This window comes from Abramis brama (genome assembly GCF_963993115.1).
Source record: "Abramis brama genome assembly, chromosome: 17".
Taxonomy (NCBI): Eukaryota; Metazoa; Chordata; class Actinopteri; order Cypriniformes; family Leuciscidae; genus Abramis; species Abramis brama.
This window is the reverse complement of record NC_139979.1, coordinates 4,154,156-4,178,848: the sequence shown is the minus strand read 5'-3', so window position 1 is coordinate 4,178,848 and position 24,693 is coordinate 4,154,156. Positions and strand designations below refer to the sequence as shown.

General features: G+C 37.0%; 1 protein-coding gene across 1 annotated transcript; it reads right to left on the bottom strand.

The window, feature by feature from the left end:
• Positions 1 to 477: 477 nt before the first annotated feature.
• Positions 478 to 24,418, bottom strand: ptdss1a (phosphatidylserine synthase 1a). Its single transcript, XM_084088101.1, has 13 exons — positions 23,893 to 24,418; positions 22,518 to 22,609; positions 20,686 to 20,730; positions 20,375 to 20,499; positions 19,552 to 19,710; positions 16,266 to 16,417; positions 16,039 to 16,180; positions 13,540 to 13,652; positions 9,254 to 9,319; positions 8,723 to 8,822; positions 8,436 to 8,504; positions 4,296 to 4,359; positions 478 to 3,455 (listed from the first exon to the last, which is right to left on the bottom strand). The coding sequence occupies exons 1-13, from the start codon at positions 24,069 to 24,071 to the stop codon at positions 3,361 to 3,363; spliced, it is 1,401 nt and encodes a 466-aa protein (XP_083944227.1). The 5' UTR covers positions 24,072 to 24,418; the 3' UTR covers positions 478 to 3,360.
• Positions 24,419 to 24,693: the final 275 nt, after the last annotated feature.

Here is a 24,693-nt window from a genome sequence, read left to right as displayed (position 1 = left end):
AATAGAGTTGGTTAAATGAGCTCACCGTCCACCAATGCAGATCACAGCTGAGGTCAAGCCGGATCATTTTCCTGTGCCAAAAAGAGTCATACAGTGTGAAGTGCATCAGTTATTTCCACCAGAGTGCATAAACTCTCTGTGAATCAGGATATTAGAATGATTTCTGAAGGATCATGTGACACTGAAGACTGGAGAAATGATGCTGATCACAGGAATAAATTAGTTTAAAATATTTCTGTTCATAATATAATATATATATATATATATATGTGTGTGTGTGTGTGTGTGTGTGTGTGTGTGTGTGTGTGTGTGTGTGTGTGTGTGACATGCAATCCAAACAACTGTACTGTATACTAAATGTCATATCTGACTGGCTGTGCTCAGAGTAAACAAATTACTTATTGTATTGGTTAGGACACACTGAAATAAAGGCAGAAAAGCCCCCCCCAAAAAAATCACAATTATGAAAACACAAAGTCACGAGATACAGATGTAATTTAATCTTAAAATTCTGTTACATCCCATGTAGTTGCATGTAAATTCTGAGCAAACAAACAAACGTCATATATATTGAAAAGCTGCAAAGTTCAGTCACGTTGTGCCATTCTTCACCAAAAACTAGTCGTTTAATATTACTGAAAAGACAAACACTGATTCGTTTACAATTTATGTGAAATGTACAAATCAGAAGCATGACAAAAAAGGCATTTAAATGTTTCACAGTGACTAAACGGACACAAAACAAGTGTTTTGGCAAATGGATATGTAGAATCATGTGATGCTCCGACTGTCCACAGACTGTCATGAAGGACATTAATACGGAAATGAAGAAAACTATATGTTGTCTGAGCACGATGAATACACAGGACATGGTGTTGGATTATGAACACTAGTAATGAAAGAATATATATCAACCAGGTCGATAAGTCTACCAACATTTTTAGGTTATCGGCATAGCTGATAAACATGCGATTAACAAAAACGATAGCTCTTCTACGAGTTTCAAATTAGTCAACACATATTATTTTGAATGGAGTAAACAGTGAAAAAATTGGGTGCAAAACATTTTAGTCTGTGTATATTACAATAACTGCATTTAAATTATATTAAATGATACCACATATATCGGCCACACCGCTCTCTAGTTATCATATCAGGAAAAAACACTATTGTACACAACACACACACACAAAGCAATAAAGGTTACAGGTGATAGTTGTTAAACATGCATGCAGGCACACGATATCGGTGTTAAACGCCAGTCTAAAAAGGCTTAAATACTGGTTTAAGGGTGTGTGGTGATCAGGATCATTTTAAACAAACACACGGAATAAAAAAGGTAATTGCGACCTTTTATCTCACAATTCTAAAAAAAAAAATCTCACAATTCTGAGGAGAAAAAAAGTCAGAATTCAACAAAAGTTTGATTTGTGAGTTTCTCTCAACTTTTTTTTCTCAGAAATGTGAGATATAAACTTAATTGCGTGATTTAAAAATTTGACAAACTTACAATCGTGAGAAAAAAAAGTTAGAATTGCGAGATATAAACTGAATATTTGAAACTAATTTTTCATCTCGCAATTCTGATTTTCTCAGAATTGTAAAGTAAAAAAAAAAAAACATACAATTGCGAGTTATAAACAGTTATGAAAAACGTATAAACGCGCAATTGAAAAAAAATATACACATTTCAGAAATTGCCACCTCAGAAAAGTCAGAATTGCGAATTTTTCATCTAGCAATTCATACTTTTTTTACTCAAAATTGTGATATAAACTTAGTTGCGAATTATAAAAACTCACAATTGAGGGAAAAATTATGAATTGTGAGATATAAACCAGCGATTGTGAGAAAGTCAGAATTGCAAATTCTTCATCTCTTTATTTCTCACAATTGCAAGTTTATATCTCACAATTCTGACTTTTTTCTTGCAATTGCGAGATAAAAAGCCATAATTACCTTTTTCATTTTTTTTCCCATGGAAAACAAGCTTCTATAGAAACTGATATAGATGATTTTCACAGACATGCAAAAGCAAAAAACGCCTCTCAGGTGAGAACATAAAAACGACAGCAGCTGTAGAAGGTCACTGGAGAAGCAGAAACACCAAAAACAAACGTCACACATTAAAACATCAGTGAAGCCACTAAAAAAGTGTTAAAACACTTGTGCATCTATTAGATCCTGCATTCATCTAAATTTTTAAGCAGCTTAACCTAGAAACATTCAACTCATGTCAATCGTGAACAGATTTAGTCAGTCTGGATAGAGTACTGGCCTGGTCAGTCTTTCCTAGATAGAGTCAACATTAAATGATGCTTGCAACCATTTTGCTTCTGTAATCTGACATGCACTACTGTTTAGAAGTTTGGGGTCTGTAAGATTTTTTTAAGAAATGAATACTTTATTCAGCAAGGATGCATTAAACTTATCAAAGTGACAGTAAAGACATTGATAATGTTAAAAATATTTAAATTTGAAATAAATGTGAAAATTTCTGTTCAAAGTTCAAAAATATGAAGCAGCACAACGGTTTTCAACATTGATAACCAGAAATGTTTCTTGAGGAGCAAATCAGCATATTAGAATGATTTCTGAATGATCATGTGACACTGAAGACTGGAAAAATTCAGCGTTGATCACAGGAATAAACTACATTTTACTATATATCACAATAGAAGACACTTATTTTACACGGTCATAATATTTCACAATATTACTGTTTTTACTGTATTTTTGATTAAAATAAATGCAGCCTTGGTGAGCAGAAGAGACTTCTTTCAAAAACATAAAATCTTACCATCCCCAAACTTTACAATTACATTTTAATGATGTTTTATTTATAAAAAAAATAAATAAATAAAAACATGCACCAGAGAAACATGCACAATAAGACCAGGAACGCGCTTTTAAAGTAAAAATAATAAATTTTGATTTCGTGTTGACTTGATCTGACATCATTTGTAGACACATTATGATATGAATAATCTGAAATCGCTAGCATATAATACACTGTTGATAACATAAAATACAGTGACAAGTCACGACACTTCCGAGTCACGCATGCTACTGAAGAACACGGTGATTCACAGCACTGCTCGGGATCTAAAGTGTTAACCAGTCTCTAGTTCAACAGGTAAAGTGAGCTCGCCATCTAAACACTGGACACACAGTATTGCCTATTCAAAGTGTTTTGCAGCGTTGCAAAGCGCTCTAATATCTGAAATGTTCGAACTAAACCTGAGACAATCTCACCATTCATAATCACAGTCATCTGACGTTCCCTCCATTAACAGGAGTGACACCTGTGCAAACGTTCCTGTCTGAGGAAAAAACGCTCAAAGCCTTCTGGAGACGGACTCATTTCTCCACCCCGTTGATGGTTCTGTATGACGGTTCGGAGTCCCTCCGTTTCCTGGTAGAAGAGTAAGTTGTGCCGTCCATCTCAAACTCCCCTACAGCACAGTTGCATTACAGTGTGAGTTGAAACACTGAAGCAGTTCATGCACAGAAGCAAACTATAATGCATGCACATTTAGAAAAAGCTAACGCCTAAATTTTTAACTCCACTAGATATATTCAGAGTTGCATACTGATATTTAAAAAAAAATAATTGCAATATATAGCATGCATACTGTACATAGCATGTAACTATGCATTTTATTTATTTTAGTTTTATTCATATTTGTAATATTAATAATAATTTTGTAACTTTATTCATATGTTTTTAGTTTTCATGTTCATTTTAGTTTACTTTTTAATAATTTAGTTATGCGTTTTTATCATTTTATTATTTTTCTGTTTTTTTATAAATATTGCTATTTAGGTTTAATTTATTTTTATTTTTATTATAGTTTTTTTTTTTTTTCAGTCAATAATTTTTTGGTTTATTGCTGAGGCAACATTTAAAATTTTCGCTTAGCTTAGGTTTTTAATTATATAGACTAATACTTATATTTTATTTCAGCCTTATTTCATGTTTTTAATAGTTTTATAGTCAACAATAATAACCCTTGCCTGGATGATACATTTGGCAAAATTCACAATAAAAATATCCTTGACCTTTCATTTCCAAAGTGACAAATGCACTTATCATATATTAAAAAATAATATAAAATAGTATGCAATTTACAGTACTCTAATATTAAAGACGTTGCCAAGTCTCAGAACTAGCGTGGTCTTCTGCTCGTTCTCCACAAGAGGTCACAACACTACAGGTTAGACTGGCTGAAGTCTGTAAACTGCCATTAATATCCTGGTAATCTGCATGCTGGTGTGAATGATTTAGTGTTTACCTCTGCATTCAGACACGGCATCACCCGGCTCAGAGTAAAAGCTGTCCTCACACTCCGAGAAGCTCTATGGAGGTCAAAACATCATGATTTAGATTGCAAAACTCTTAAGATTCACTTTAGCACTGCTTGTATAGCCTGCTGTGAAGTCAAAAGTTTTTAAATTTACATTTAAAAGGCAACAGGGTTTGAGGTCACAATTGATAATGGCAGAACAAACGGGGAAGAAACAATATAATGAAAATTCTTTCATGTCATTCCAAGCCTGTATTCAATGCAACTTAAGTGGATGATGATTTTTAGTGCTGAGACAAAACACAGCCTAACGGGCCGTTCACATAGAGCGCGTTTATCCATTCCAGTGAGCTACTTTTACATTGTTTTTCTATGTAAACACGCGTTAGACGGACGTCTATGACCGTTAAAGGCTGATTTACTTCTGCGTCGGACCTAAGCCATAGGCTACGCGTCGTTTTCATTTATACTTCTGTGTTGTTGCAGAAATATAACGTTGCAGACCGCTAGTAGGCATGTTGATGGTGTAACCCACAGCATCAAGGCAAAAGCCGAAGAAGCAGCGGCTTGTTGTGTAGTACATTATCGAAGAAGCAGGAGCGGTGATGGGGGGAAATAGACAGCGACTTTTGTTGCAGCTTGAGTTGTTAAATATCAAAGAACATCTTTGTTTTCACTGTAGTTATGTCGCAAGAGGAAATACGACGCTTTCGCAGATTTTTTATTTTTTTTCCCGAGGGAGGTAGCCTGGAAATCCAGACCCAAATCTGAAAGATTAAGGGTCTGGCATAGAGTAATTGAAATCGCCCAACTCAAGGGGCGGCACCAAGCATGCATTTGAAAATCTCACTGATTGCACTGTCACTAGCGCTGTCGTCATCTGTCTAGCTCGCCTCTGGCCCGCCTATATCAGATACACCGATGTGATTGGTGCAGCTCGGCTACAAGGGCATAGTTAATGAGCATCATTACTCAATGCTAGAGTAACTCGCTGAGCAAATTCAACTTGTGCTCTCGCGAGAACTCTGGATTTCCAGGGTACGAGGGAGGGGTTCTAGCAGACCAATCACAGCGCTTGTGGTCCGCGTAGAATTGATGCGCTGTTACGTTTTTGGAGAGGTGCACGTCAGGTCAAGCGTGCTACACAGCTTATGATGTAGCTGCGACGCAGAAGTATAAATCCGCCTTTACGCTCGCGTCTTGCTTTTGCAGTGTATCGCACATGAGCACCGCGTTTTTAAGACGGCGAGTCAAATTAAACTATTCTCAACTTTTACACGCAGCGCTACTCATCAATGTCAGTTCCAAAACAGTGGACCAATCAGAAGACCTAGGAGGCGGGGCAAGCGTTGCGAGCTTTCGTTTACAGTATATGCAATATGATTGAGGCCCCGTTTACACGTCCATGGTTATTTTGAAAGACGGAGACATTTCCCTTCGTTTGTGCCCTTCGTTTACACGCAAACGGAGAATTCGCCTCTGGAACCGATTCTTTCTAAAAACTCCAGTCAGAGTGGAGATTTTGGAAAACTTTGTTTGCACGTTTGAATGTAAACTGAGTTTTAGGCAGCCGACTTCACAGGATGCGACAGAACTTGCACCTGCGTCAAAAGTGCGACCAGAAAGAGGAAGTGATCCATTGCTGTTGTTGCTATTATTGGGATTCTGATTGGCTAACGTGGGCTTGAGCTTCTCGTTACACTGCCACCTACAGGTTTGGCATGCTCTTGACAGCATATATACACGGGTTCGTGTAAACTAACACTTTTCTGACATAAATTTCCGCCAACATAAATAGAAGCTTTTTAAACTACTCATGACCACCTTTACTAGGATTTATCACGTCCGATGTGTATCGATCCTGAAAATATCTGCAACTATTCTAATACCCGAAATTTCAGTATCGTTACAACACTATCACGTTCTATTGTATTTATTGTGGTAAATTTTGACTAACCTGTTGTAGAATTTATAATAGATAATCTGTTAAGGGAACAGATTTTTCACTAAAGATTTATATTTCAACTGTGGCATGTTTTAGCTATAGTTATTTTTCATAACAATTGCTATGGATAGAAAAAAAGGAAAGAAAAAAGTTACCATTGGCCAAAGCATGCTAGTGAGGAGCCATCAGTGGTCTTAATTATATTATCCTTATTGTAACAGATGCTATAGTTAAACAATTACAAGCACTATGTAAGGTTACACTATATTTTAAGGTGTCATTGTTACAGTGTAATTATATATTTAAGTACTGTGTCATATTAAGCAACTACTTGTACTCACTATAGGGTTAGGGTAGGATTAGGATTTGGTTGAGGGTTAATTGCATGTAATTATGCATAATTTACTGTTATTGCTATGGTAAGTACATGTAACATAATATGTAACAAAGACACTGTAAATTAAAGTGTTACCCTATGTTACTTTTTCATAAGGCCAGGTAAAAGTTAGAGTCAAGAGCTTTAAAGTCTGGACCTTCTTGAATTATTGACTAAACAATTGGTTTTCCCCGTGTGTAAAATGTGTTCTGCTAATAATGACAGATATTAGGAACAAAACCTGGCTTTCATATATTTTAAGAGATGACAGGAAATTAACAAGTTAGTTTGACCACTTTGATTTAGAAAATTCTGTCAAACTGATTTAGGTGGTTTTAGGTGCTTAAATAAAATAAAATAAAATATATCATATCTTATGCAAACAAGTAATTGTTAAAGATTTTAAAAATAAAGTAATAGCCTAGTTAAGTAAACAACAGAAATGCCAACAGACGGCTGCTTTTATCATGTTCGTTTTGCGATCTTGCTAGTTTCCAGTGATTTCTTTCTAATTCGTTTTCTGATAAAACTTCCATTTGTTGGTGAAACGATGGGTTTGTGTGACCTTGTTCTATAGAGGTGTGTTACGCAGCATGTTTTTGGGCTCGGTGCTACAGGTCCGAGGCTATTAGCCCAGCCCAGCCCGTTGAAAGCCCTGGCTCGCACTGGCCCGACAGTGGAAAAGCATCTATAGTGGCTGTGTCCGGATACCGTGAATTATAAAACATTTCTTCAAGCGATTATCACAACCTGTTTCCTAAAGTGTGTATGTGGAGTTTTAGCTCAAAATACCCCCACAGATATTTTTATATAGCATGTTTAAGTTTAAGTCACTTTTTGAGGGTGAGCAAAAACACACAGTTTTTGTGTCTGTTCCTTTAAATGCAAATGAGCTGCTGCTCCCGGCACAGAGGGCGGAGCTACAACAGCTTGTGTCCTTTTACCTCACACACACATGCACTGAAAATTTCAAAAACTTTTAGCCTTTTATGTTCAAACCGGAGTCAGACGGAGAGACTCAAGAAGAAGTGACAACATGTAGACAACATTTCTGAATGGTTAGTTGGTGAATTTATGTAGCTTATGTGTAGTTATCTTCTAGTCATTGATTAGCATATTCTGTCTTGATAATCTATAAATCGTGATCAGGGGGTGGGGTTTATGTAAATTTTAGGGTTTGTGATGTCACTAACCCGGGAGGAATATCCTGTAGTCTCTACCAGCCATTTGTTGTACTCCTTAAAAAGCGATTTCTTTAAAAGCAAATATCTCCCTTTGCTTTGAACTTTGAGCGTTGTAACTTTGCAGATGTTGTTTATGCTCAAACAGCAACATTACACACTAACTAAAGTTAGAAAAGTGAAATCATAATCAACCACCCCTTTAAAAAAAGAGTTTGGAGAGAGATGCTGTCTGGCTATTTCCGTTATATACGCCTCAAAAGCACGTTTTGACACCCTCATGTTGTGCACTGCGTTTTAAAAAAAAAAACATTCCTGAGCGCTGTCTCTCGCATTTTTAGATGCAAAGACATATGTGAAAGGCCCCTAACAGTATCATAAAGTAGTCCAAAAGTCTTCTGAAGTCATACAAGTGTTGTTTGAGGGGGAAAAAATATTTTCTTTCTTGTTTTCAATTACAAATAACATTCTTAAAATCAAGATACATTTACTTGAGATGCAAAATGATTTAAGAAACAAGGAAAAATATCTGCCAATGGGGTCAGAAAATTCTAAATAGTTACAGACTCCTCCTCTCCCCTTTTATCCTTTTAGCGCGAGTAAATGATGTCAAAGCCATGACTCACCTTCTCTCTGGGCCCGTAGTTTTCAGCATACCAGACCATCCCATATAGACACAGGAATGTGATGGAAGCCTTCAAATGAGAGAGAGAAACAAAGACTCGATCAATTACACATCAGCAGCTTTTGTGTTCACACAAAAGCACTTTCTGAAAAGACTATTTTCAGGAAATCTCCTCTCACAGATGCCAAAAATAGCTTTGAGTTCAAGTTTTTGCTGAATGAGTAGAAATCAGAGTCATATTGATGCAATGAAAAGCTCAAAGTGAAGACAAAAAGAGCAGGAACTCACCAAACACAAGAGCCACAAAATCACATAGAGAATTTGCGTCTTGGAAAACAAGTCTTGTCCGAATTTAATGCAGGCTAACGCCTCCAGGAAAGCTATTGCCCTGTTGGAAAGAAGACAAGAGTGTTTCTACTGGACCTTGATTGTGCAATGTAAAGCTGACGGATGTTAGATGAAGTCTAGATGATCTAACCTAGATGTTTGTGACAAGATAACTTGAACTGCACACAATCTAGGTCACTGTCTTATATCTGAGATAACGCAAATAACAATAGAGCAGCGAAGCCCACCAAAGCGCTGCAGTGGAACACAAGCATTCATGCGGGTTTGTGGTTAAACGTTCATTTGAATGAAAAGCCTGCAAGGCTTTTACCTCAAACACTGGTGTGACACATGCATGAACATCAGTGCTCGCTGAAGAACTTACTTGAACTAACTGGCCAATATTTGTAATACTTGTGTAATACTTGTTCATTACAGTGGACCACATGGGAGGCAGCTTCACACAAGTCATTTTCACAGGTTTAAACTCACCCGAACACCCAGCATTGTGTCCCGACCCGTTTGCACTGTGTGTCCGTGAGGTACGCATAATACTGCCTGTAGAGCAAACCACAGAAATGCATCAGTACACATGAATAATCAAAGTCAAAATGATCCTTTAATACATGTTATGGGTCTTGATGCCGATTCTCTTCATATTGTTTTAGAAGAGTGATTCCCAAACTCTTCCTGAGATTTTATGTTAATATTTCACATAAGTTAACAACACATTTGCATGCTCATGGTTCTCTGAAATCAGTTAATGGTCACATCATGATATGCAGGTAAACAAATTAAATAGTCTTTTTTTAGTGTTTTATTTTGATTGTTTACACTCAAAATAGTCAAAGATGAGAATCTTGGGCAGTGATGTCTAAGAATTTTTTATTTATTTTTAAAGTATATTTCTCCCAACCGGATATGAATATAAAAAGGTAAGATTAGATTTTTTAATCAGGCTAATTTAATCATCATTTTTATTTTATTTTTTTATTTACATTCTCACACATAGAAGGCCTTGGGACTGAGAACACCTACTGGAGGTGCAGGTTTACCTCAGGAAAAATACTTTGCTCAGAGTAATAAACTACTAAAAACAAACAACGTGCATAATCAAACAATCAAAACTCTCATCATGAGCACAAAACAAAGTTAATTTAGGTTTTTTTTGTCTTCCTTTGCCATCTCTAAATATTTTTTCTAATTATTACATTGTTTATTATAAAATTCTCTGAATATGCTTACTAATAATGCTAAATGTATGGGGGAAAAAACATCTAAAGGCGCCACGTGTAAACTTGTCTCAAACCTGGTTTAGTTAAAGGGATATTTCACCGCTGGAAAGATGAATGTGTATTTAAATTAGGTAATTTATGTAGTAGAAATGTGAAATTATTTTAGAAGTTGGTGCCTTCTAGACTGAGAAAAGCCAGAAAAATTATTTTTGGCTCATGTGGATGAAAGACAACAACTCCCAGAATGCACTTGCTTCGCTGCCCTACGAGGTCACTCCCAAGCCACGCCTACCGGTTACAGAGGGCAGTATCGGAAGAAATGACACAACTAGGCTACTAGTCGACTCGAAACTGAAAAGACGGCGTTTTATCATGAGATCCCCCTATGGGCGGGTTGAAGACATGCGGGACGAGCTCCTCCTACTGGCTGTAGTCTCTCGCCTCTGGACAAAAGAGCCTCCGTTGACGCTAAATGATGATTTTTGCGTCATCTGAGGTTTTTTTCTAGACACACAATACAGAAATCTCTCGTCTCAGGGGGACATGAGGGAGGGAAGCACGGTCATTCGAAAATACTACCGGGTTTCTACTGATACAAAGCTTAATGCTAATCAGTGAAGTATCCCTTTAAACGGTCAAGAGTCATCTGTATTCTTGTTTTCTGCAGAGTTTTAGCAAAAGTATTCTTTTTGTTTCTATCTATTCTGTTGTTAAAATAACTAGGGGTGCACCGAAATTTCGGCCGCCGAAAATTTTCGGCCGAAATGGCATTATCGGTTTCAGGCCGAAATAAAAAAAAAAACAGCCGAAAACGTTTAACCGAAAATGAATGTCACCCGCCCCTCCCATCCGTGCGCAAGCGCTTAGGTTTCACTCACGGTCGAGCTGTTATCACGCGTCTGCCTATCAAAGATTAAGCATGTCAAAGGGCTGTCACTTATTGCACAATCGATCGGACCAACCAACACAAGTTTCGAAAACGAAAATAGGGAATCGATTTTAACGGCCTTCTCTCGGAGCGCGTCCAGCTCATCACTACAGTATACGCTCGCAGCGAACGCGCGTCACACAGCAACTGCAGGTTCTGACACACACACACATAGCCTATTTCTGCATAATATAGTGCATAATATGTAGCCTTCAGTAATGCTTTTCATTGATGTTATGGCAGTCCACATTGCTGACTTGTGCGCCCTCTTTACGGTCGTCCTAATGCCTGTTTAGTTGTCCGTGGATTTACTAACAATTTACTAATTTGTTTTGCAAAAATCTCCAAAATTGTGGATTTTTTTTGCACAACTTTTAAAAAACTATTTTATTTGATGGAACATAAAACTTGAAGAATAATATTATTTGGTATTATTATTTATATTTATTGTTAAAAATATTTTATGTTTTGTTATGTAACTGTTAATAAAATTTGATTATTATATTGTGATTTTTCATTTCAGATCCATTAAATTCAAGCAGTATATATACGTTTTTAAAAGAAGCCATTTTCGGCTTCAGTTTCGGTTTTCGGCCAAGAGCATCCTAAATTAACAGCGTCCTCCACAGCTCTTAATGTGGCACTTTACGTCTTCAGCGAGAGAGAGAATTAACACACGCGGACTGTAAAGGGTTTAAATAAAGCACGTCTGGCTCGTTGAAAGATCATTACTATAAACGACCCTGAGCGCTTGTGGTGTGGACCACTTTGTTGTTTTGACACGCCGCTCACTTTAAGTTATTTACATTTTTATTAAGTTATTTACAACTTTTCTTTTTTGGCTTATATCACAGGGATTAAAGTGAAAAAAATTCTTCTGACTGAAATTTTTTTTTAGGCCAAGTCATATTCCTTTAACTTTTTACATAGTCGAGACCAATAGCGTTTTAAGGGGAGACGTTTTAAACCGCTTTAATATTGCCAGTAGGCATATTTTAAAAGCTATTTTAATCTATGAAAACGAGGCAGGGAGCATGTGTAGGCTACTGTAGAGCACGAACGGCAGCATTGTGACTAGCTTCTGATTGATGGTGACCTAGCACTTTTTTGCCATTATTGCCATATTGAAGTCTCCTGTGACATACTGTGCAAAGACACGTACCTGGCTGTTTGATTTTTTTAGTCCACAAACTAAAAGGCTTGCCATTCTCCCCCCATTTCGCTAAGCCTTCCCCTTTACTTAAACTATCGTTAAGTAAAGGGGAAAATATTATATATAGGCAAATTATAACACGTTAACACAAAATTTGTTAACACACACAAGTACTTTTCCCCTTTACTTAACATAAATTGTAAGAATATAAAGACTAGTAATAAATAAACATTGGGCCTATGCTAAAGCTATTAAATAGCAGTCCCAAACTAGTTTTTGTTAATACAAAGTTGGTATGAGCCACTACAGTCATTTAAAAATATAAAAAATAATACAAAGAAAAATAGTGGCATTTTGGGGTTAATATGGAAACGACAGTTACCATGGCGAATACACAATATTAACAATAACTGTTAATGAAACATGGAAACTGCTCCTGGTGAATAGAATGAAAATCATCCCTGCATTACTTTTATTTCGGGTAATTTACAACGTAACGGCGTTGCATGCTCGTAGTTTCTTTTGCACTAGCTTGATCAGTGAGGCGATACAGCACGCGCCGCTGCATTTGCGCGTGCAATTGAGTGTGCGCTACGAGAACAGTATAACGGCTGACAGGACAAGAAAGCCCGTTTTTCTGAGGTGAAAAACTATATTTCAGCGTATACTCATGTCACTTCCTGGTAGTTCCTATTGTGCTGGGTTTTCTGAAGTAGTCATGATTCGCCTCTCATAACATGCTCTAATAAACACGCATGCAGAGTGGAAAAGGAGGAGCGGAGGCGCGGGGAGCAAGGATTACAGCGCAAACTATATCGATATATGCGATATGGTCTAATTCCATATCGCATTTCAAAAATATATCGATATATTTTTTATATCGATATATCGCCTAGCCCTACCTGCATTATAAGTGTGTCCATGGTAACTGAAATATAGTTATTCTAACTCAGCGCGCAACTGTAGCCTGACATGCACTTTCCGTGAGCGGTAATTGAAAACCCGGAGTGGACCATGAGCGAAGTGATTACAGAACGCTTAGAATGGAGAGAGGAACGTGCTTTTGCTCCACTCCAGGCTTTGATCACATCCCCCTCAGTAGGGTGAATACACCTCGTCTTTCCTTAATTTAAGACCTATTCAAACTAAAATTAAGACATTTATTACACTTTCTGAGAAATGAAATCCTATTTACGGCCTTAAAATTATTAAAAGTGAATTTAAGACATTAAGGACAGACTGGAACCATATTGACGGAAATCCGTCATAGACCTGCTGCAATTAACGGAAATCCGTCGTAGCGACGGAGAACTTTAATCCCTGATATCATAAATCAATAAATCAATCAATTCCCAATGGATAAAAATCATTATTTCATGTTTTACTCTGAAATACATCAGACTTTGGAAGTAAAACGAGTTGGGAATGGCATTTTGTTATATACTGTTATATGTGTACCTACCGTACGGTGGGGGCAGTGATGATACCGATGAACAGAATTCTGCACCAGCTGAGAGCATGGCATGCTGGGAACACAAAGATGTGCTTCAGGAAGAATGTGTTCAGCTCTGTTAGCTAGAGAGAGAGAGAGAGAGAGAGAGAGAGAGAGAGAGAGAGAAAGAGAGAGAGAGAAAAAGAGAGAGAGAGAGAGAGAGAGAGAGAGAGAGAGAGAGAGAGAGAGAGAGAGAGAGAGAGAGAGAGAGAGAGAGAAATAATTTTATGCATTGAACCAAAACTAAAAAAAGCTTTTTGGAAAAACTAAATCCAATGACCCTTGACTGAAACAAAACAGAACTGCAGAAGTATACCAAAAAGTAAATCAATCAATAATAAAACAATAAATCAATAAACCAAAAGACCAAAAACAATTAATAAAGTTCAGTAAAGAATGAATTTTAATTAATCTGTTAATACTAACCTGTAAATTTGCCTTTTGTTGTGACTGTCACATCAAACTTGTATTAGAAATATTGATAATTCTAGCAAATATTGATAAAGAAATGCATGGATGGTTTCAAACGGACTTTTAGATATACCTATTGTCAAGTATATTTTATTTGTTTTGCGATGATATAAACAACCAAAATTTAAAAAAATAAATCATATTTTGCACGCAGTCATTCTGTTTTTATGGTGTTATTGTTTCCTGACCCACTTAAAACAAGGCTAATAATCTATTCTAAACCATCATACAAAAAGAAGTGGAAATATAACCACTTATTAAAAAAAGCTACATTTGTAATAAGAATCATGGTGCGGTTAGTTCAGATTATGCTTCAGAGATTCACACGACACCAAAACCAGTATTCAGTTGTCAACTAATTTGGTCACGGTCTCTGAAGTGGAACACACTCCCCTCCTCCGAATTCCCATTTCAAAGACATTTAATTACAATTTAAAGGGCCCTCAATAGGGAGCGAAGAGACCGGCCTCGCTCTCTCACAATAGAGAATGGAAAGCGTGCTTTCATCGCCATGGAAACGAGTCTGCACTTTTAGTCTGACTGCCCGTTCTCTCTAGAGAACTCATATGACCCACATTTCTGAGCTAGTTAAAGCCAATCAAACTACAGTAATTATTTTTTATGCTGACCATAAAAGTTCAAATATTTAACTTTTAAATACTGTTAATTAATATAATGTGGTATTTAATTAATAATTATTTTTTCAATTATTAAAGGTGGGGTAAGTCGTTTTTGAAATACGCTGTTTTGAAGTTAGTAGGGCCGACACAACGACAAACGTGTAGCCAATCAGCATTAGTATCCGCATTAGTATCCGCATTAGTATCCGCATTAGTATCCACGTATGACGGTGGAGGAGAGAGACGAGCAAGAGGGAGATTTGAACTGAAGAAAGACTGCAGAAATAGAAATGGAAGAAATCACTGAAAATAAAGAGTTATGTCTGCTTCCTGATATCACGTGCGCTAAAACCTATATTTATATTTATAAAACAGTTATGTCCGGTCGAACGATGTATTAACTAACTTCAGATTGGATCGTGTTGGTAATAGGCACTTACCTAACGCTAAAAGATGTTTCGTGCCTCTAACAAGTGCTTTCTGATCTGAATGGTGTGTGGAAAAGTTTTGCCACAGACTTGTCCTAGCGTCTAGAAAGCAACTGGATATTTTTTCAAGCGTCTCCATACTTGAAAAACCACAGAAAACTACTTTTAAACAGGAAATAACTAAATATTTACGTACATATTTACAGCGGGTCTATTCGCACAGGATTAGTATTACCTGAGGTTATTTTTCCAGACCTTTTTACTGAAGGTAAAAGTCGCCGTAATCTTTACTGACATTGTCCGGACTGGACTAAAATCACAGAGAAGCTCTGGTAATAATTACTTTACCCCACCTCTCCATGTTAAACTAGTCCCGTCCGACTATTGTGTGTCTGGAGCTGCTGTGCTGCTGGCAACTAACAACCAACTCTTGTTTGTAATTACTACTGTGTACTGTGCGTACATTTTTTGTGCTTTCTTGTCATTCATTCATCATCTGTGCTTTATTTTTTCGTGATGCATTATTCTGCTATGATAAACAGACATCCTCTCTTGGATTGCGTGTGTAACGGAGGCCAGTTAGAGAGAGTCGCGCTGACGACTGCTAGTGAATGCGGTGTTTAGTGTCATTGTTAGTGCACTCGACTCACATGCAGGGGGATCGGGGTTCGAGACCGACTCGGCTGTTAGGATTGGAGTGTGTGTTTTGGAGGCGGAGCAATGAGGAAGGGGTGTGTTTGTTTGGGTGTGCATTAAAACTGTAACAAAATAATTGAATGCACAGCGAGCCGTGGATCATCCCTTACATATATTTATGAGGAGGATGAATCCTCCATCTTAAATGCATTTCACAATGCATTCTGGGATTGCTTAACTAATCAGGTTTTGAACCAAAATTAAACCTGTTTTATTTCTTAACATTGGCTGATTAAGACGCAAATTTGACTAACCTGCCATATGATCATGAACAGATAGACTCCCGTCACCCTCTGCAAGGAAGACTTGGGGTCGAACCAGCGCACGTATGTCCAGCTGGCAGGCGTGAACTGTAAAACTGCACGTTTGATCTTGCCCGTGGTGCTGTGGATGTCTCTGTTCAGCAGAAAACACAGTTTGCACAGTTTCTAGCCACTGCAAATGCTGCAAAATCCAGTTTGAAATGAATCAGATCTCTTACTTGATACTGGCCCAGTGATACGTGCGCATCTCTAAGAAACGGCAGACAGTCATTCCCAGCCAGATGCCTCCTCCGTTACACAACAAAATATCCAGGATTACTTGATCCCACCAGCACTCCGCAAAATTAGGAAGAAGATGCATGAAGAACAACTGTACGGAGAGATAATATTTGTGTATTATTGTGTGCTCTTCAAGAGACTCGACTCACCATTGATTTCAACTGCGTTTGCCATTAACATCTTTCAAACTAGCAATGTGAAAACATGCATCAAACAAAATAGTGAACTCAAGTAGTTTATTAACATATTCAGTTATAAATTATAATTAATTCAATTAAATACCACAATATGGTAATAAACTACTTGAGTTAACTATTTAGTTTGATACATGTTTTTATGCATATTATAGTATCACATTGCTAGTAGATCTACAGATGGTGGTACCAGCACCTGATCTGGTAGCGCTGGGGGGATTTTTAATCATAAAGGTAATTTAATCATAAAATCACTATTGTTTTGCAATAATAAGTGCAGCAACTCATAATATGTTACATTTGACAGTAAAGCACTGAGCTTGAGTTGAGATGCAGAAAAAAAGAACTTAACAACAGTAACATGTGAAAACATGGGGAAAAAATATTTTAAAATGTTAATAAAAATAACATTTAAATTGGATAATATTTAGAGATTTAAAGTGCTGGATCCTTGAAAATCCTTGAAAAGTGCTTGAATATCACTCTTAAAAGGTTGTACAAACCCTAAAATGAATAACGTAAAAACATTAGACTATTTCTGCCACAATACCATGGTTAGAGTTAGCATTGCTACATTAAATCCATGTCGAATGCTGGTGATTTGTGGACTGAAAAGCCTTCTATAACTTGTTCGTTCATGGCACAATGCTCACGGTTTCAATGTCAGTGCTGTTTGATCTGATATCTGTGGTTTATTACAGATCTCGCTGCGATGCTATTAATGGAGTGACAAATTCAAACGCTTTCTCACTAGATCTCTCAGCACTTAGTAACAGTGTTGCGTGATCGAGATCAGCCTGTGAAAACCTGTTCTGAGCTCGTGCTGCGCTGTCTAAACAGTCCGCGCGGCTCAAATGAGAAGAGCGGTTTTGTTTCGCTTTCGATTGTATTGATGTTTTATGTTTCTCATATGCAACATAAAAGGCAGCTCTTGCGCAACCTCTAACAAAATGTATTCAAAAAGGTCTCAAAATGAGAGGTCTCAGTCTAGAGCCCTGCTTAATAATAATTCATTCATATTTAATTATATTTAACAATATTTCTCACTATATAATTTGGAGCCAGACTCAATATATATATATATATATATATATATATTAAAAAAAACATTTAAGATAACGGATGACGTGAGTAATATTGATAAATTCTCACTTCGTCCTTCATCTTGGATGATTTGTTTTTCACTGCGCATTTCACAATGAAGTTAAGCTTTGAACCAAAGTAGGGCTGCACGATATTGAAGAAAAATGCAATATCTCATTAAATAATGCAATATTCGATATGCGATACGATAATGCTTAAAGTGTGTAAAATAAACAAATTATCTTTAAAATATATTTAAAATGATATAACCTACATACGTGTTTCACATTCTTTTTGTGACAAGAAAACATCCCTAAACTTCTGAAAGTGAACATCAGTGTTTTACTGTAGCATAAGAAGTGTTATTTTAACATCAGTGTAAACCACGGGCTTTAGGGTTTCAGGTTAACCTACATTAGCTTTATTTAACAACAGAAACTGAATAATCAGATGTAAAAATAAAACATTGCTTAGTTTTCACTGAATGATTTAAATATATATACTGATTCTTATTAAAGCTACAAAAGTTATTCATCCAAGAGCAGTGAGTGATTTTCTCTTCGTCTTTTGTTCATGATCCCAGTTACTGCAAGCCGTTGCGATATGTATATCACGATATACACATTTGCAATATTTCGATAATTTCGATATATCGTGCAGCCTTAAACTAAAGCTAAAATGAGAGTGATTGTTTGAAGCCAGACTCTGAACAATATCAAATGCTCATTAGTTGTGAATTATCATACATTGTCTTCTGCGAATCATCATAACAGCATTATAATAAGATGCATGTTATAAGTGCTGGACGGTATGACCAAAAATCCATATCACGGATTTTTCAAAATTATACCGGTTTCACGGTATATGACCGTATTATTTTTTTCAAGCATGACTGGGGGTTGTTGACTACATTTTCTACTGATTGAGAGAGAAAATACTGCAGTAGATTGACTTAGAATGCCCTATTTTACTGTCATGAGTGAATATTGTAGATAAATTCCACACTAGTATTAGTAGTAATTTCAACCTAGGGTCCTTTGCACCATGACCTCAAGCCAAACACCCCCACAAAAGCTTTTTTCCCCTCGGTCGAACATTATTAAAGTTAGAGCTTATTTAGAGATATCAGCCGAATGGCTTAGTGCAGGCGCTAATGGATCCAAGGATGTATCTCGTAAATTACCCCACTAATAATGCCCAGAATGGCACCAAACTTCTACAGTAATACAAATAGGTTCTGTACTCATAAAACGAGGCATTGGAAAGTTTGTAAGTACATCAGGAGTTTATTTAAATAACACTTGCCTGATGGCTAATGCTACCGCTAACCCGAACGTCACGGTCACTTCAGTGATTTGGGAAAAGCCTGTAAAAGTCCTGGCAGAAAGCGATGCATAAGGATGTAGTGTAACGACGCCCAGTTCCAGGAATGCACTAATATTGTGTTGGTAGTACCAGTTTGCAACAATTATTAGTTAACACTAAGTTGTTACCAACAAAATATTAGTGCATTCCTGGAACTGGCCGTCGTTACACTACATCCTTATGCATCGCACCCGCGCCGCATTTTGACTTTGAAACGTGCAGTGCTCACGTTTATTCAACGATGTCAAAACCAACCACAAATAGATTTTCCAAAAGGCTGTGTTGATATTGTGAACCAATGTATGGGAAACACAGTAATATAATTTGACAGCTATCAATTATAGTTTAACCTATTGATCTTCACGCTTAGTAATAAGTGCCCTAATAAGTGTCGCGCTGCACCACGTTCCCATACACCGGTATTGCGGTATATAAAAAATGAATATCATAACAAAAATAAACACCGGTATTCGTAATGAACTGGTATACCGCCCACTGCGCCCAGCACTACATGTTATATTTGAAGCAATGCATTGAAACAAGATAAAGAGCCGCAGGAATCCCATGAGTTGCAGAGGTTTACCTCAGTGAGCTCCCAGGTGATGCTGATGCTCCAGCACAGGCCGTAGCTGCGGATGAGCAGAGCCTTCATGCCCCAACCCCAGAAATGACTGAAAGCGAAGATGTCAAAGTGGCTGAGGATTCGCTCCCATGTGATCACATGACAGTTCACCGCATACTCCTGTCAATCATCACAACACCAGAAGGACATCAGTGACATGTTTAACACTCGCTTAAATCTGCTATTGTGGGCTTAACAAAGTTCAGCTGAACGTAATGCATCATTTTGAGATTTGTGACTTATTTTAGTATCATTGGGATACTATTATTGTTTTCATGGAGAGTTTGAATGTGTTTTTTTATTATTATTGAAATTTTAGTTAAAGTTTCATTGATTTTGATGTGCTTTGTTTCCACTGAAAAAAATTTGAGTAGTAAAAATTCTCACTCAGAAATGTCACAGTTAATCACAAAGAAAAGGCAAGTAAAACATTTCATTAAATGTGAAATTTAGAAGTAGTATTAAATTGTATTTTCTTGTAAAACACTACAATAATCTGTTTTATTTACAACTTTGAAAAATCCTCTTACCATACAAATATTTTGTGTGTGTGTGTATGTGCGTATATGTGTATATATATATATATATATATATATATATATATATATATATATATATATATATATATATATATATACACAAGATATTTGTATGGTTTCTTTCTGGCAGAAGAGAAAATATTTTGTCCTTTTTAGGGCTTAATCATAATGACATTATACTAATCTGTGGGTGAACTACTTCTTTAACAACAAAACTGAGTCATATTTCCCTGAAAGTCACTGACCATGATGTCAGCCTCTCGTTTGGCATAGCGAAGGTTGGGATCCAGCCAGTACATGACAGACTTCACCTGCTCCCAGTTCAGGAAGATGATGAAAACGAGGAAGAGGAAGTACAGCACACTCAATCCTGTACAACAACATAAAACATGCACTTCAGAAAAGATGAAGGTGGAAAATTACATGAACCCATTAATCCAACCACTTAGATATGACCTCATCATTTATTCACGTTTAAAAAGCATCTCACAGTGTATGCTTATCATTAAGCTTCATAATTGTAGTGTTTTCACATAAACACATCTGATCCACTCACCGAACACTATACGCCATATTGCTGGATGGGGTCTAGTAAACGGACCTGAAAAGAAATTTATGAATAGAGTTATAAGAGAGTTATGAATATGGCTGCATGATAATGGAAAAACATGACATTGCAAAATTTGTGAAATATATTGCTATATGGAAGAAATACTGGATTTTTCACCAGATGACTTAAATAGCTATATTTGAAAAGAACGAATCATTGTAGAGTGAGTTGGGTGAATTTGTTGGGGAGTTAATCGGTATATAAAATAAAATTAATAATTAAAAAAAGCGGAAAATTACTGAAAGCAGACAGAATGCTAGATCTAACCATAATTGACAAAAACAACTGTCAGTTTTACCCTTCCGTCAAATATTGCGTGGCAAACATCAATAACAACTTTAAGTTGTCAATGCTGGCAAATAACCATGGTATAAAAGTCATAATCCATGGTTCTTTGCCTCTGCGTCGTGCATTAAAATAGATTAATGCACAGCTAGTCATGGATTATACCTTAAGATTATCAAATAAAAATCTTAAAGAAAACAATTTTGTATTTAATAAATATTATTGTACTGAAAAACCAAAATAAAATAGAGAATTAATAATCATTTTATTCTAGTGTAAAATTACAATACTCATAATTAATCATTTGATATGAATAATCTCTTAATTTTCTTAAACGGTAACCTATCAACTTTTTATTTTGACAGGTTGGCAGCAAATAAAAATATGCAGTGCCGGTTTCATAGTTAAAGGGATAGTTCGCACAAAAATGATATTTAAGCCATGATTTACTCACCCTCAAGCCGTTCGAGATGCATATGTCAATCTTTTTTCAGACGAACACATTTTCAGTTATTTTAGAAAATGTCTTAGATCTTTCAGTGGTTATAATGTGAAGCAATGGGGTCCAGCTGATTCAAGTCGCAAAATGTGCATGCATCCTTCACAAAAATAATCCATCCGGCTCCAGGGGGATAAACGAAGGCCTTCTGAGGGTAATCCGTGCGGGTTTGTCGTAAAAATATACATATTTAAAACTTTATAAACGAAAATAACTGGCTTCCGGTGGCGGTCGGCGCGCGTTCATGGAGATGAATGACGTCGTGACGTAGAGCGAACGTAGAGTTTTGTTTTGCTCTGCTCTCTGGCTGCGCTGTCACGTTCGTTCTACGTCACGACGCTTCCTGCGCTACGTCCTACGTCATATGCCAGCAACCATCTCCATGAACGCGCGCCGACCGCCACCGGAAGCCAGTTATTTTCGTTTATAAAGTTTTAAATATGTATATTTTTACGACAAAACCGCACGGATTACCCTCAGAAGGCCTTCGTTTATCCCCCTGGAGCCGGATGGATTATTTTTGTGAAGGATGCATGCACATTTTGCGACTTGAATCAGCTGGACCCCATTGCTTCACATTATAACCACTGAAAGATCTAAGACATTTTCTAAAATAACTGAAAATGTGTTCGTCTGAAAAAATATTGACATATGCATCTCGAACGGCTTGAGGGTGAGTAAATCATGGCTTAAATATAATTTTTGTGCGAACTATCCCTTTAAGCTCAGCACTGTGTTCATTTACGCATGCAGCTCATAATATCAGGTGTGTAAATGCTGCGCTTCGCTCTGAAGTAGGCAAGGACATATTTATTTAATTAAATCGCAGCCTGCACGATCTCACTAATGCATATTGCAATGCAATATCAATTTTATTTCAATATCATGCAGCCTTAGCTATGAATCTGAACAGAACCATGTGACCATGATCATAAAACACTTATGGCCTGAACGCTGGAGCTCTCCGATACCAGCCCGAGTTCAAGACTCTTACCGTTTGGGAAGGCAAGGACGCTGATGATCAAGAAAAACGAGATGACCAGGATGAGACCCACCCACAGGTTATTGTCATGGTTTCCATCATCTCTGCAACGGAAACATGTGGTCATACACTCAAATTCACCAGCACAAACAGACCATCTTCCTCTTTCTATTTCACCATCGACCTTACAAAGTAGTAACAGTAGATGCATGTAGTCAGCCACATCACATAAATAAATGTCATTTTATTTAAAATTTCAAAACAAAAGCATGAAAAATGTATTTTCCAGAACTAACTTTTCCGGAACTGAAACTAAGGAGAATTACCGCTTCTGCTTTCAACAAATATTTTCCACGTATTCTGCCTGTGCTCAGTTGCAAAAATTCCTTTAATGTCATGATGAAATAAAACGTAGCGACAGATCCTTTCTTCCATATTGTGACATTCATTCGTATATAATATCAGAAGAAAAAAAAAATGCAAGGTGGGGAATTGGTTCTATAATATTTGTAATAAAAAGTACAAATGCACAGACCAATTGTTTACATTAAAGACCAGTAATATTTATTAAGACCATACAAAGGCCAAAAACTGCCAACTGTAACTTAAAGTCACCATCATAAAATTAAAATTGAAAATTATTTTATTTTTTAATTAATTTTAAATGGAATATTGCAGTACTTATTATAAATAATCTGTGCACATCATTACTGTTTTTTGTTTTTTTATTTAATCATGTGCCTCGTAATCTTTATTCAGAATAACTTCCCCTCCCTCTTGCAGCTCATCTCGTCTCTGATGATGCATTTACTGGCGCGAGGGCGTGGCAACCTGTCACTCACATGAGATCAACCAATAGCCTACCACAGCCATCCAATAATTCTTTCTGATGGACATAACTACCCTACATTTGTTCGTGTTTCAGAAGCCGTTTCATTTAGATGTGTCACGATAGGGAAGAAAAGATTATTGCAACTTCTGTTTCATGCCGACTATGAATACATTATAATATGAATAACCAGTAGTCTCCTGTTTACATCACAGACGTGAACCATGATTTGCTACTTCCTTACTTATAGAAAATGGTGGTATCAGGGGGGAGGGACATTGTCTTTCTAGAAAGCATTTTATTGAACAAAAAAAATGTCCCCAAGTGCATGATGACGTCATCAATATTTTTGTCCGTTTTCCCGGAAGTGATATTCGCACTTCGATTGAAGATCGTTTTCGTCGACTTTAGAAATACACACGCATATAGGTGACCTCAAAACAACAAGCATGCACTAAAAGCCACCAAAGACAGATGTCGAATTGAAATGCCGTGTTGCTATAGTGACATGCCGTTATTGCAACTCTTTGTGTGGCTTTAGGGTTGTGCGTCACTCACCGCGTAAACGCGAAGTACATCAGGCTGAGCACGGTGCATGTCAGCAGGGTGATAGTGTGTGGTTTGTAGAAGAACTCGATGGTGATGTCCTCCACCTGCTGTTCGTTGATCATGCGGAAATGCATTCTGTAATTCACATCATGTTTGCTGAGAGTCCGACAGCCGAACGTTGAAGCCATGCACGTGAGATCAGCAGATCGGCGTGTTTCCTCTCTGTCCCGGATTCACCTTTGATTACCGTGATGTTGTTAGCAGCTCTCTCGCGCGCGCTCTCTCTCTCTCTCTCTCTCTCTCTGGCGTCTGCTGCACGAATGACGGCCATGCATGTGTGCTCTCCGGATCTGGACGCGGCAAATGCATGAACACTATATCAGCTGCACAGCATCAGAGAGAGCGATGCATGTACGAAGCAGAAAGATGGCAGACACTTTGGATGAAAACAGAAAATTCCGTGTGTTTTCATTGGTTTGCATGCAGCGCCGGGTGTAGAGCCGCTATGGCAAGCCAAATAGGCCAAAAATGCAGCGCTGTTCGAGTTTCTCACGCGCTCAAGGTCACTCTGCTGTTGAATAACACACCTGTGTGTGTGTATTGCATTAACACACCAACATTGGAAAATGTGGTCTTTCGTTTTTATAAGTTATATACAGTGGAGAATATAAATAATTAAAGGTTAAGTTTAGATTTTACAACAACAACAACAAAAAATATATATAATTTTTACACAAAGCTCTAAAAAAATGTTTGGGTCAAATATTGACAAACCCAACTGTTGGGTTTAAAAATTGTATTTAAAAATGT